Below are 14,711 nucleotides of genomic sequence, written 5' to 3'. Positions count from 1 at the left end.
TACTATTCTTGCCTTCCCCCTGTCTATTTTCTACCTATTGTCTATGCTTGTTCTCTATACCGTTTCCCCCTCTCTCCTCCTCCCACTCCCCTGTTGCTAACTCTCCATGTAATCTCCATTTCTGTGGTTCTGTTCCTGTTCTATTTGTTTGCTTAGTTTGCTTTTGTTTTAGGTGTGGTTGTTACTAACTGTGAGTTTGATATCTTTTTTTACTGTTCATATTTTTTATCTTCTTTTTCTTAGATAAGTCCCTTTAACATTTCATATAATAAGGGCTTGGTGGTGATGAACTCCTTTAACTTGGCCTTATCTGAGAAGCACTTTACCTGCCCTTCCATTCTAAATGAAAGCTTAGCTAGATAGAGCAATCTTGGATGTAGGTCCTTGCCTTTCATGACTTGGAATACTTCTTTCCAGCCCCTTCTTGCCTGCAAAGTCTCTTTTGAGAAATCAGCTGACATTCTGATGGGAACTCCTTTGTAGGTAACTGTCTCCTTATCTCTTGCTGCTTGTAGGATTCTCTCCTTCATTTTAATCTTGGCTAATGTAATTATGATGTGCCTTGGCATGTTCCTCCTTGGGTCCAACCTCTTTGGGACTCTCTGAGCTTCCTGGACTTCCTAGAAGTCTGTTTCCCTTGCCAGATTGGGGAAGTTCTCCTTTATTATTTGTTTAAATAACTTTTCTACTTGTTGTTTTTCCTCTTCCCCTCTGGTACCCCTATAATTTGGATGTTGGAACGTTTAAAGATGTTCTGGAGGTTCCTAAGCCTCTCCTCATCTTTTTGAATTCTTATTTCTTCATTCTTTTCTGTTTGGTTGTTCCTTTCTTCCTTCTGGTCCATTCCATTTATTTGAAACCCAGTTTTCTTTCCATCACTATTGGTTCCGTGTGCATTTTTCTGCATTTCACTTATTATAGCCTTCATCTCTTCATCTAATTTGTGACCAAAATCAACCAATTCTGTGAGCATCCTGATCACCAGTGCTTTGAACTGTGCATCTGATAAGTTGGCTAACTCTCATTTGCTTAAAAGTACTGGCCGAGGGGCTTTCAATTGTTTGAGCCATCTTTTCCGCTCCCCTTTGGTCTGGTTGTGCCTGTTACATATGAGGGGTGTAGTCTTAGGTGTTCACCAGGGCGGGGTACCCCAGTTGCTGGGCTGTGATGTTGTATGTGGGGGCGGGGTCCAAGAGGGAACAATGGCACCTGCTCCGCTCTCTCTAGGACTTCAGTCCCCTCTGCCACTTCCCACAGGCAGATTGGGCCCTTCTGGTGCTGGCTCCTGGGCGGGCGGGCTTTCTAGGACCCTGTGGGTCTCCCCAAGGAACTCTCCTGTGAGGCTGGGAGATTCTCTGGGCCTCAACCCCCACAGGTGTTTCCAATCGGTGCTTTTAGGCTTTGTTTCCTGGCGCTGGGTCCCTGGGTTGCACAGTCTGTGTCGCTGCCCACTTTCGCCTATTTATTTGCACGTGAATATATGACTGTGGACAGCCAGCTGCCTTGCACACTTCACTAGGTCTGCTCGTTGCCTCCCACACCCAGGGTCTGCCACCAGGTCCGTCGGCTGCCCCTGCGCTTCTGGGGTCCACCAACTGCTGCCTGAGCCCTGCACACCCGCATTTGCCAGCCACTGGTTTTTCCTGCCAGGACCCCTCGACCCCTCTCCGTAGGCCTCCAACTCCACCCCTCCTTACCGGTCTGGATGAATGGTTGTCAGATTTCCGTTCAATTCATTTCTCTCTGTTCTGGTTGTTTTCTTGTTTCTAAATTTTTGTTGTCCTTAGTTTTGTTTGTGCGAGGAGGCACAGTGCATCTACCTACACCTCCATCTTAGCCAGAAGTCGCTAAAGTTACCTTCGCTTTTAAAAAATTGTTACTGTTCTCATCAGGTGTTACTCACACTCACTGTATTTCACACTGAAATGATCACAAAGAAATCAGGGTTGTACTCACTGAAAAGTCATGGTGCCGGCTTCCAAGGTGCATCTGGTTGGGGACTGCTCATTCAACTTTCGAAAGAGCTGCTTAGCCTGACTCTGGTACTTCTGAAGATCTCGGACAGACTGAAAGAAGACACTTTCACTTAATTTTTTACACACACACTCAAACTATAAATTAGTGAGGAGCATCAGCATATGAGGACACTATGTGAACAAGGCCCTTCATTTACAAGTTAGTAATATTCATTTTAACAAACAAACAGGACTACTTTTATAGCAAAAAAGAAAATCAAATTCCTAGTTTTCAAGAAAATCATATTAGTTACTTGCTAAGAAAAAAGTATACTTTTCAACTATATTTAAGGCACTCTTAACTTCCTTTTGGTTGTTGTACTTTTTGAAAATAACCTCTTTTTAAATTTTTCAATTAATTTACATTCAATATTATTCTGCGTTAGTTTCAGATGTACGGCATAGTGGTTTGACAATCATGTACTTCAGAGTGCTCCCCATAAATGTTTCCAGTACCCACCAGGCCCCATACCTGGTTATTACAACATTATTGACTATATTCCCTATGCTGTAATTTACATCTCTGAGGTACTCTAAACTTTCAATCCAGTGTTCTTTCCACTATAAAGCCAGTGCCTCCTCATAACCCACTTCACTTGTACAGTTACTGGCAGGGAACTGTACTCGGAACTTGTTGTGTACTTGGGAAAAGTTCTGGGAACAGCAAACTGGTAAGTTTAACTTTTATGCCAGAATGTCAAGCAAAATCTTCCACAAAGTGTTACAGTATTGAGCACATCAGCAAAAGTAAATGTGTGCACCAATGACTGTTCAAATTCTTACAAACACTAACTGCAACTAAGTAAAAATGAACAAAAGTGAGGACAAAGATTGGAAAGTCAAGTATCCTTTACTGAACAAATATTTGGTCCCCAAGTCTGGATAGCAAAAGTTTAAAAAGCAAGGGATATATGCATAAAAATATGAAAATTATATTCAGATGCCAGAATTGCAAGTGATATTTCCCTGAACAATTTCTATATGATTTTATAATTTTGTTTAAGAGAAAAAGAGGGGAAAAGTCTACTGGGGGAAAGAGCAGTGTCATCAAAAGGAGAAAAAATCATCTCTTACTAACCTACAAGATCTAAAAGGGAGAAGAATGTAGAAGAATGGAAAGCGAATATGCATTACTTTTTCACCTACATACTGGGGGAAAACTTCTGCCATGTGATGGGAAGGAATTATTTTATTTTGGGATTATTTATTTTGGTTTGAATAACTGATAGAGTCTCTCCTTGACAGATGTTTGATAACTACATGTTTAAATAGAAAAGTGTTTATGCAAGGTTTGCCCCCAGCCTGGATGTGAGGTCTAATATCGAAAAACTATAAAATTAAATCTTAAAATTCTAGATAGTAAACCACTGAGCTATAAGAGTAAACACAAGGAAGCAATGAAAAATTAAGTGGCAGATAAGCAATGTACCAGTATAGCTGTATTTAAAATGGTGAACTGGAAATGCAAATCTAAACCACAGTAAGATACCACCTCACACCTATAAGAATGGCTAGTATAAAAAAAGACAAGAAATAATATGTGTTGGGGAGGATATAGAAAAAAGGAAACCCTTTTTCACTGTGGGTAGGAATGTAAATTGGTACAGCCACCATGAAAACAGTATGGGGTTTCCTCAAAAAATTAAAAATAGAACCACTGCCCTGGCTGGCTGAGGAGCTCGGTTGGAGCACTGTCCCATCACCAAAAGGTTGCAGGTTTGATTCCTGGTCAGGGCGACATGCCTAGGTTGCGGGTTTGGTCCCCAGTAGTTGGGACACCTATGGGAGGCAGCTGATTGATATTTCTCTCCCACTTGAATGTTTCTTTCTCTCTTTCTCTCCCTCTCCTCCCCGCACCCTTTGTTTCTCTCTGAAATCAATGAACATGTCCTCAAATGAAGATTAAAAAAAAAACACACAAAAAACAACAACTCTCATAAGATCCAGTGATCCCTCTTCTGGGTAGTTATTTAAAGATGAAAACAATAATTTGAAAAGGTATATGCACCCTTAACATTCATAACATTTATATAGCAAAGATATGGAAACAACCTAAGTGCCCATTAATGGATGAAGAATGGACGAAGAAGATGAGTATATATACACACACAATGGAATACTATTCAGCCATTAAGAAAATGGAATCTTACCATCTGCAACATCATGGATGAAACTTGAGGGCATTACACTAACTGAAACAAGTCAGAGAAAGACAAATACCGTATGACCTCACTTATATGTGAAATCTAAAAAACAAAACAAAAAACAAAGCTTACAGATGAGAGAACAGACTGGTGGTTGGGAGAGGGAAGGAGAGTAGGGGGTAAAAATGGTTGAAAGGGATCAAAAGGTACAAACTTCCAGTTATAAAATAAATAAGTCATGAGGATCTAATGTACTAGATAATACTAATAAAATATTAATAATCATGTATCATACATTTGAAAGGTTCTAAGAGAGTGAATTTTAAATGTCCTCATTACAAGAAAAAAATTGTAACTATGTATGGTGATGGATGGTAGCTAGATTTATTGTGGTGACCATTTCACAGCATATACGAATATTGAATCACTATGCTGTATACCTGAAACTAATATGATATTATAAGTCATTTGTGCATCAATAAAAAAAATTAAATTAAATTAAAATAAAATGGTAACCTGAAAATTTAAATATGAATAAGGATGTAAATAAGCATGAAGTGAACCAGGGAAGTTAGGTAGAGACCACTAAAACTATCATTTGGTATATTTATCTAGTTTAATACTGTTCTTATGGCAATTATTTGTTATAATGCTGTTCACTTGAGAAATACCTCTTTATCAACATATGTTTATATATGCATGTAACTGTGTATATATGTGCATATACATCGTTTCACATATTAATACTTTGAAGTAATAATATTATATACTATCATTAAACAATATTGCATACATATATGTGTGTATTTTTTCATAACTGGTCAGCCAGTTATAAAGGAAAGTGTATATATCACATGCTTTGAACTAGTGCACAATATCCTATGTTCCTAAGTCTGAACGGTACTTGCTAATTTGTTTGCTTCCCTCTGCCATTAAGCGGCATTCAAAAGAATTCTGACCCCACAACAATAGATAAAAGGAATGTAAATAAAGTTGAAAACACTACTGAAGTGCTAAGAAATAATATCAATGTAAATTAATGATTTACCGTGGCTTCACACTAGAATCACCTGAAGATCTTAAAAAACAAACAAAAAACCCACTCACGCACAATTTCTATCCCCAGTCAAATTAAACCAGCAAATTGCACATACATGGCTCATACATTGCTATTTTTAAAATACTAAAACCACAGATGTCTTTTTTGACAGGGAAAGGCAGGTAAGCACCTTAAGTTTACAAACTTGCTCAAGTACCTGGGCCAGAAAAGGAAGGGGATAGCATTTGAACCCAAGCAGAAGCAATCTAACTCTGGAACTCCTGCTCCTAAGCATATTATACCACCTCTTCAATTGAAACTGCTTCATGCCCTGGCTGGTGGATTGAGTGCTGGTCTGTGACCTGAAAGGTTGCTGGTTCAATTCCCAGTCTAGGTCCCTGGTGGAGGGCCCGCAAGAGACAACCACACATCGATGTTTCCCTCTCTTTTTCCCTCCATTCCCCTCTCTAAAAATGAATAAATAAAACCTTTAAAAAAACACTGCTTCAATGATAGCAGATCCACCTTCTAGGTGCTATCTCACCATTTAATATTAAATTTAATTCATAGGAAATGCTCAAAAAAAACTCTGGCAGCTAAGATCTAAACCTCACAATATAATCACTGCTTTACAGATAAATCCTCAGTTTGTTTTCAAGGTTAAAGTCACAACGGGCCCATAGTCAGCCAGTCTACCTAAAAATAGATTAGATATCCTAATTCTGTTTCCTACTTCATCCAGAACAGACTTAAACTGTATTCACCGTAATGGGATATCTGTTAGTAATCCAATAATGAAGAGGATGGGAAGTCTGGACAAACTCTGAAACTAACCTGAGGTCATCCAATAGCATATTTAGGATTTGGTTCTGTATATAATATAAAAAGTACAGGGTATTAATTTGCCATACAATGGCAATATTTTTTATTGCTGTCACTAGGACTGTGGAACAACCAGTTGTATCAGTCCCATCTTCTGCCTTACAAGAATGTTTAGCTAAACTCTTATCATTATTAAATTCCTGCTGAACTCAACTGGTCAAAGGCCAGAAGCACCAGAACCAACCATTTTCCTCTAAAAGCAATTACAGTAAGGTGATTAATCAAAATTCGTTTAACTATAAACAGACTATCTGCTTTCTTGTCTACTAGGTCTTCAAGTCCACAGAGCTAGGGCAAAATAAAGAGAAGAGAATATGGTTCATTTTGAGGTAGAACAGGAAGGTCAGTGAAGAAACTGCAAACATCTGAAAAGGAGAAACACAGCAGGATGGAAGAAAGAAAGGAAATAGAGGATCAGTTACAGAATCTAGGTTTGAAGAGAAAAATTCATCTTTCTACCTGCCGGAGGCCCTCATTTCTAGTTAAGCACAGAGAAAACAGTGCATAAGATATTCTGCCTATATCATTTTTTAATTTTACTCTCTATTGTATTATCTAAATAGCCATTCAAATGCAGTAATAAGGCAGTTTGTACAGAGATTAGCACCTAGTAACTACCTGAAATATGGTTTCTATTTTATCAATGTTAATAATTGAAAAGGTACGCTAAATTATTTGGCCTGGACAATTAAGGTACTTACTATAAAACTATTTGGTCAAGATATCCAATTCTTAAAAGTTATTTCTGGATTCCTAGGATGTAAATACATTATTAAGAAGTCTTAGAACAAGGCAGTAAAGTGTAGTGGTTAGGTACTAAGGCTGTGGTCTCGAGTCAGACAGATAGTAATTAAAAACCAGTGGCTCTCAACCAGGGTTGATTTTGCCCCAAACCCACCCAGGTACACCTGGAAATATTTTTCGTTGTCACAACTGAAGGGAGGGTGGGGGTGATGCTACTGGCATCTAAGGTATAGAGATCAGGGATGCTGCAAGACATTCTACAATGCACAGAACAATTTCCCACAACAAAGAATTATCCATACCAAAAGGTCAACAGTGCCAAAGTTAAGAAACCTTGATGAAAAATTCCACTGTGCTATTTAGAAGCTGTGTGACTTTACTCAGGAGACCTATCCTCTCTAAGCCTCAGAGCTTCCTTCCATAAATTTGGAATAATAACACTACCTATTGGTATGAAAATTGAATGACATCATTCACTCAACAGGCTCAGCACAGAACATTCTGTAAACATTCTGTATACTATTGTACTGGTAAAAATATAGTCTACAGTCGATATTTTTGCAGATATTAAAAGTTTAGGACTTTATCATTCAAAGCCAACATTTCTAAAAGGAAATTACCAAGGAATTGCAATCACAAAAATCTTTTGTGGGTCAAGTTTCTTTCCTTGTCAACTGAACAAAGCAACCCACCTTGGTAAACCAATACCTTATTTGGAAAATTAAGAAACACACAATAATAGGTCAATTTTTCAATAAAGTATCAAGGTAGAGTAAGGGCCCACTAATATTAAGTTGACTTCAAATCCATTTTGTATTTTTTGCCTACACTGAAATTCAATGCAATAGTTGGAAAACTGACCAGACTTCCCTCACTTTGGGAAAACTATTTCTTAGTCAAATGACATATCCTTTAAGAAATATTTCCCACACCATCCTGCTTGTTAAAATCAGATTCGATTCTAAACTTTCACTCTCTCCTTCTGCAGAGTGGTCTTAGAAAATCTTAACACATCGATAAAGAGAAAAATATTTCACAATTTAAAATTCAGGGCACACTCCATTTTTTTCACATTTTATATCAGTGTTTATGTTGAATTAATGGAAAATATTTCACTGGTCATACATGCAATTTCAAAATCTGTATCACTGTTAGTCTAAAAGCAAAAGTAAACATATTTCTAGATCAAACCTACGAAGGCAAATAACCAAAGAGAAGCCTTCCTTATTACTAGACACTATGGTCAGTTTAGATGTCATTTCTTCTGAAAATTTTCCTGATCTCCCCAAATCAACTTGGATACCATACCTCTTCCGTGTTCAACCACAGAACATTCTTTCCCTTCTATAGCAATTACACTACATTATAATTGTTAGTTATCTGGCTTTTCTACTAAACTCTAAGCCCCATGAAAGTAGGGACTCTGTCCCCTAACCCCCTGCATTAGCACACTTGATGTGCTCGATACGTTTTTCTTTTCATGAATATATGAATGAAAAACACAAGACAAGGTATGTGCAGAATGGTTCTTCCTAAGATGCATATTTTTTTTAAGGCCTTGAGGTATTTTATCCCCTAAAACTACTTAGGTTGTAATATAAAATAGATTACTTTAAAGAGATTATAAAATTTCACTCTCAGCCTCCCTTCTTCAGGACCTCCCAACCTTGCTCCAGAAACCTGGCTCACACCAGAAATTTCTTTTGTGTGTCTGAATCACAAAGGACTTCCCTTTCAAGATGTCTGGAGTTGTTGTTTTTTAATAAATTCAATATATTTTTGAGCACCTACCAGTATAAAGCTGCTGTAGTAAATGCTATGGGAAACACAAAGATGACTAAGATCTGTCGCTTGCCTGCTAGGAAACTATTAATACAAAGGAAAATAGTAAGATAAAGGTATAAATCGTAACAGGAATATTACACAGGAGTTTTAATTCCAACAGTAAGAATTTAATGAAGGAGGTGGAATTCAACATAACCTTGAAAAAAGGTACTGTATTGAACTTCAAACAGGTGTGTATATGTGGCAATATTACCTCACCCACTTTCAAAAGATGTCAGCAAGCTAGGTCAAGGATCAGGTGTTCAAGTTGAAGAATTTAGGAGCTGTTTTAACCCATGACCTGTCACTCAATTTTATCAGCAGCAAAAATGTAGAAATCCTGGATTTTGACAAAGTCCCTGAGAGTTACAGAAGACTAGATGATCACAATCAGCCGAACCTATCCATTCTCCAGAGCGATGTTTGTTTGTTGGTTCGGTTTAAGAGAAACAGATAACACAAAAATCTACCTCCGCCCTCAGAACAGATTACTTCTAACAGGCGGTCTCTCCAAAGTCAAAAGATAAAATCGCATTTCAGAGAGGCGGGAGTGCCTGAGAAGTCACAAGGGTCTCCAGCGTCCTAAGAAGAACTCCGGGTGCTGAGGGCACAACATTCGGCAGGTACTTGGGGTCGCGGGGATCTAGTAGCTCACCTGTTCGTCCTCCTGTATCGAGGCGGCCAGCGGAAGCCCGTCCGCCACTCGGGCAATCATTGTGAGCAATAACATCTTCACAGGTTACAGGGACCCAACACTGGCCCGCAGGGTTGACTTCCTCCGCCGCTACAACAGTTCTAGCTCTAGCTTAGTTCCCAAGACCCAGCCCCTTACGTCTCCGCTTCCCGCTGAGGTGGCCGGAAACAAGCTCCAGAGCGTTCAACTACCGGTCCCCAGAATTGGCTTCCCACCGAGAATCACAACTACCGGAACACTAGTTCCGCGGTCTCGCCCTCCACCTTCAGAATCTTCCAAGGCTCCGCTTACTTTCCGGATTTCAAGCTTCCAATAAACCTTAACCCCTGAAGGGACGTGGCACACAAACTGAATCAGAATTTTCTAGTTCTTGAAACTTTAAGTTCGGGGAGAGAGCTGGGAAGGAGGGTGGGAGTTGATGGGTACTTGGATAAAGGGAGTATAACAGACAAAAAAAATCAAGCTACATGTTTTCTTTTTCTTTTTTCCATTTTATTGATTTGGGAAAGAGAGGGAGGGGGAAAGAGAGAGAAACATCCACCTGTTCCACTTATCCATACACCCATTGGTTTTTTTTCTTCTGTGTACTCTGACCCCGAACCTTGCCCTATCGTGACAAACTCTCTAACCAACTGATTTATCCAGCCAAGGCTTACATATTTTCGTATTTAATTTTTATTTTCTATATTATATATTCTACACATAATATTGTATATGTTCATATATTTCTAGGCAGAAATTTTTGTCTTTTTTTTTATGTGTTTATGATCCACGAATGGATCCTTGAACATTTTCTGGTAAAAATATGTATTGTATATGTGAATAACTGATCTTAGGTCACAGAGCAGCCATCAGGAAAATGCCCGAGTTGTCTCTGTTGAAACTGCCCCCGGCATTTTAGACCTCAAGAACTCTGAAATCTGATTTGCTTTTGCCTTTGACTTGATCAGCATCATCTCCTTCACAGCCAGGAGTTGCCTTTGAGATCCTGCCCTTTGGTCCTTTGGGAGATACAGAACTAGGTAATGGCAAACACTGTGATCAAAATCTGGAAGGTTCTCAATTCTTTTACACTGAATGGAAAAAGGGGGGGGGTGGTAACAAACATTGTTCAGAACTTTAAAGTTTATGAAGCTTATTATATCCTTTGCCTGTAACCTGACAACACTGTGAAATGGGTCAAATAAAAGAATCATGAAGCTTGTAAACGTTGTACTGGGGTGGGGTCGGGGGTGGGAGACAGAAGTCTTGAATAGCAGAGCTGCCAACAAATTCTTAACTCCTATCAAAGAAACCGAGTAAAGCACATACCTAAATCAATTTAAATTAAGCTGCTAAAACAGGATGGCTTTCCATTAGCAGAAGATTGCAGAAATTTTACACATGAGATCAAAGGAAGCAATAAAGGCTTGGGTCCATTTATTCTTAAGCAATTCTTGAGTACCTAATTAAATGCCAGACACTGAGCTAGGTTTTGAAGATGAATAACAGTCCTAGAAACCTATGGTCCTTATGTACCCCCACATCAAACATTGTCGCTTAGGAGAAAAAGTCTCAAGTAAACAGTAGCTCCCGTTCGAATTACATGATTGTTTAAATGGGGGCGGGGTGGGGGGAGCGTTTCTCAGAAGGAGGTGAAGCTCCTAGCAGACAAAAATAGACAGCCACTATATTTGGACTGATATCCAGACATATACATTAGTACTGCCGAACCGCTCATTAAAAAATTGAAACTCTTTCTTACAGATTAGTATACAACCGTAGTCCTGAATACCCGTCCTCAGCCCCACCTACCACCCCTACAGTATCAGAACTCTTCTGGGTCTGCCTCCGCAGTTCACACAAGTGAGGTTCTGATCGGTCGGTTTCTACGCCAGTCAGCTTCAAAAGCTCTGCCCCCTAGGTGGCTATTGGCTAGTTCCAAGTACGGCCCGCCTTGACGTTGGTGTCCGCCTTTCGGCCAAGCCCCAAGGCCACTGCCCCTCATAGCCCTGCCCCTGCGGGAGGAGCAGCACCTCACTCGGAGGATACTGACACGGTCTGTGTTGGTGGCAATTTTGAATTACCATCCCTGACTAAATTTCTTACAGTTCGAGCTCCATTAAAGCAGGAATTTGTCTTGTTCATTCTTGAATTTGCTCACAGACTTTATCTGTGTCTATGCACTCAGTTTGTCCAGACACTGAAATGGAAAGTAAAGATTTGGGGAGGAAGGAGGAGACAAGAACAAAGTGCATATTGTAAGTAATGTGAAAGCCCCTATTTAAAAGAATTACTACTTTAGATGGCCTACTTCAAATATCGAACCTGTCTTCTAGAAACTACCTCACGAAACTACGTCTTTCATAGTGTCTGTTCGGTCTCCCTACTGTGTTAGGAAAGCCAGGCCAACTTGGAGTTTGGGATACTGGGGGTGGGTGGGTAGGGAGGTGCAGTATTGGGAAGGATAGTTGGAGTAGTTTTGATGGCATCTAAATATGTTATTGAAATTAAAATAATGTTAACAGATGTCTTCTCCTGCTAGCCCCAGAATCCTTTCACAGCAGAAAAAGTAGTCTTTTGTTATTCCCCAGAGTCTAGTAACCTGTACATGGAATTTAACAAAGCTCAATTAATGTTTATTGCATAAATGACTGAATGAATGGCATGCTCATGGACTGAGAGTATTTCATTAGTTGTATACAGAACAATTCATAATAGCAGTGTACTAAGTGAAGACCTATCCATAACCATTCTCTTCGTCCAATTAGTTATTCAACAAATATGTACTGTTCGAGGGCTATGGGCTGAAAAGAACATCAGATACTGGCTTAACAAAGAAACACGATTGCTGGTAAGGTTACATTTTACCTGGCTCTGCCTCTGTCTCTCTGCCATTACCTCCCAGCCCACCTCTACACCCATTCCTTTCACATCTCTCACTCGGGAATGATAAAAGCTTTGAGTGGCAATTTTTTTTAACCCTGGGTGTCTACACAGATTGCACCTTAGACATACAGCCCTGCTTCCTTTCCGTGGAGTCCAAGTTGTTCCTAGCAGCCATTACAATCTCCTGATCTTAGCTGCTGTCGTCTCAACAACTTCCAGAGTCAGTTGGCTTCTTTCTCTTATGGTCCTTCAGTTCCTGCTTTTTACTGGACTCTCTCTCTTCTATCCATACTGGTCTTTCAGAAATGAGTGAACAACTTTCTCTCTGAGTGATTTTCTTTACAACCATAAGGGTCAGATCCCTCAGTTATTATTGGTCTTTGTTATCATTCCTTGTCAAAAACCAGCCTGACCTATTCAGTTTCACCTACCAGAAACCTGAATCCAGTAAGTCATCAAGTGTGACAGAACGAAGTATAACCTAATTTGTTGCTAATGCTTTCTTATGGTGATTTTCTACTTCCCTGAAATACAATTTTTGTTAATTAGTTTCTTGTGGTTATCCTTACCTATCTCCCTAGCCAACCTTCCCACTCCATCACTATCTGATGTGGGAACTTTTACTCCCTATTTTGTTAGGAAGTATAATCCTCTGCTTCTGGAAATCTTACAGACCCAAAGTCAGCACCATTTCTCTAAGGAAGCCTACCTCAGAGCCCTTAGGCAGATGATAGCCAACATCCCAAAAGCAACTCACTTTTTTTCAATCTGCTATTTATTTATGCAGCCTCTTGCTTCTTGAAAATATTACAATGGCAGGTTTGAGTCAGGGTTTTAGGGGATTAAGACAACAATCCTTTCTTTCTCTTCTATGTTGAGATCAAATTGGGAAATAGACATAGGAATCAATAGAGAAATAATACTACTTTTATTATTGATCAAACTAAGTAGGGCATATGGATTTAGATCTGTGATGATCTAAAGGTCTTGCTAAAATTTTACCCCAGAATTAGGTAGACTTACCCACCAAGCCAAGAAACCGCAGGCCTTCCCCCAAAGAGGCAGGCAGGCTCCTTACTACATGTTAGAGACCAAACCAGAATGTACCTGCACTGTGGCCAGCATCTTCTCAACAACACTCACCTATTACTGAGTAGAGCCCTACACAGAGAAGGACCTAGGCCCTGCCAGCGGGCAAAAGCTTAGTGGTTGTGGTAATCTCACAGCCTCCTAGCTTTTCTCTCTTGGCAGCCTTTCGCTGGGAAGTTGTTGCAATACACTTTTTTGGTTCAGGATTTGACTTTTGTAAATGCCTTTCTTATTAGTCTCCTCATTCTGTGTGTTGTACTCCAGTTTATGGTGAAGTTATTGCTTCAAAAGTAAAATTATTGGTTTTTTATATTACTTTGGGATAGAATGTGTATTTTTGTTGGTATCCATCATTTTTGTTGCCGCACATGGCAAAACCTCAGCTTAAATTACTGTAATTGAGTTCAGGTTTTTAGCAAGTTTTATGTTGCCACTTGATTTTTTTTTTTTCAATATGCTCTACAAAAAAGGTTGGAAAATGCTGCTGAAACCTCCCCCACCCCCCTTGAAAATACCAATAAGACAGAAGCCTTAATTGAACCTCTAAAATGCTTCAAGACCCTGGGAAAGATATTATGCACAATGGATGATATTTGAGTAATGTCATAAATTTGTAAAATTTGTATAATTTTTAAAGCAGTTTTTTAAAGAGTGATAGAAATTATGAGGTATTTTATATCTGGATTAGACTATATACAAATACCATTTACCACAAATTGCACCAGAGGCATTTTGTGTTTTTTTTTTTTATAAGTTGGCCTTTGTAACTGTTGTAACTTTGTAATTGTTGAAATCTATCTCAAATGGAATTTTCTGGTGGTTTTGTTTTGGGGGAGGAAGTGCTGGTGGGGACCCAGACTTTTTTTTTAAACACATAGGTCAACTATGCTGTATACTTGAAACTAATGCAAAATAATATTGAATGTAAACTGTAATTGAAGAATAAAATTTAAAAAAATAGAAGAGCATAAAACCCCCCACATTACAAATTACAAATGAGAGAGGGGATATTACTGCTAACCCACAGAAATACAAAGGATCATAAGGGAATACTATGAACAGCTGTATGCCAACAAATTAGATAAACTAGGTGAGATGACACAAATTCCAAGAAAGGCACAAGCTACCTAAACTTATGTAAGAAGAAATAGAACTCCTGAATAGACCTGTAACAAGGGAAGAGATTAAATTAGTAGTAGTAATAATAAAGCTTCCTACAACAATTTCTAGGTCTAGACAGCTTAACTTTTGAATTCCAGCAAATGTTTAAAGAACAGCAGTCCTATGCAAACTCTTCCAGAGAGAAAGAGAGAGAGAACATATCCCAACTCATTCTATGAGGTCAGAATTACTCTGATACTGAAACCACACAAAGATTTTACAAGAAATGAAAATGACAGACCAATGTACCT

General features: G+C 39.0%; 1 protein-coding gene across 1 annotated transcript in view; it reads right to left on the bottom strand.

The window, feature by feature from the left end:
• The window catches only part of SEC22B (SEC22 homolog B, vesicle trafficking protein), a 28,502-nt gene extending 19,004 nt beyond the window's left edge, over positions 1-9,498 (bottom strand). The window contains exons 1-2 of the mRNA XM_045816593.1: positions 9,304-9,498; positions 1,957-2,066 (exon numbers count right to left, since the gene is read on the bottom strand). Coding sequence (XP_045672549.1) covers positions 1,957-2,066; positions 9,304-9,378 — 185 coding nt within the window. The 5' untranslated portion in view covers positions 9,379-9,498. The remainder of the gene's footprint in view (positions 1-1,956; positions 2,067-9,303) is intronic.
• Positions 9,499-14,711: the final 5,213 nt, after the last annotated feature.

This window comes from Phyllostomus hastatus, unplaced genomic scaffold, assembly GCF_019186645.2.
Source record: "Phyllostomus hastatus isolate PE091 unplaced genomic scaffold, TTU_PhHast_1.1 phas_scaffold_216, whole genome shotgun sequence".
NCBI classification, from domain to species: domain Eukaryota; kingdom Metazoa; phylum Chordata; class Mammalia; order Chiroptera; family Phyllostomidae; genus Phyllostomus; species Phyllostomus hastatus.
Note: the sequence above shows the minus strand (reverse complement) of the source record. Positions and strands in the feature narration are given on the sequence as shown.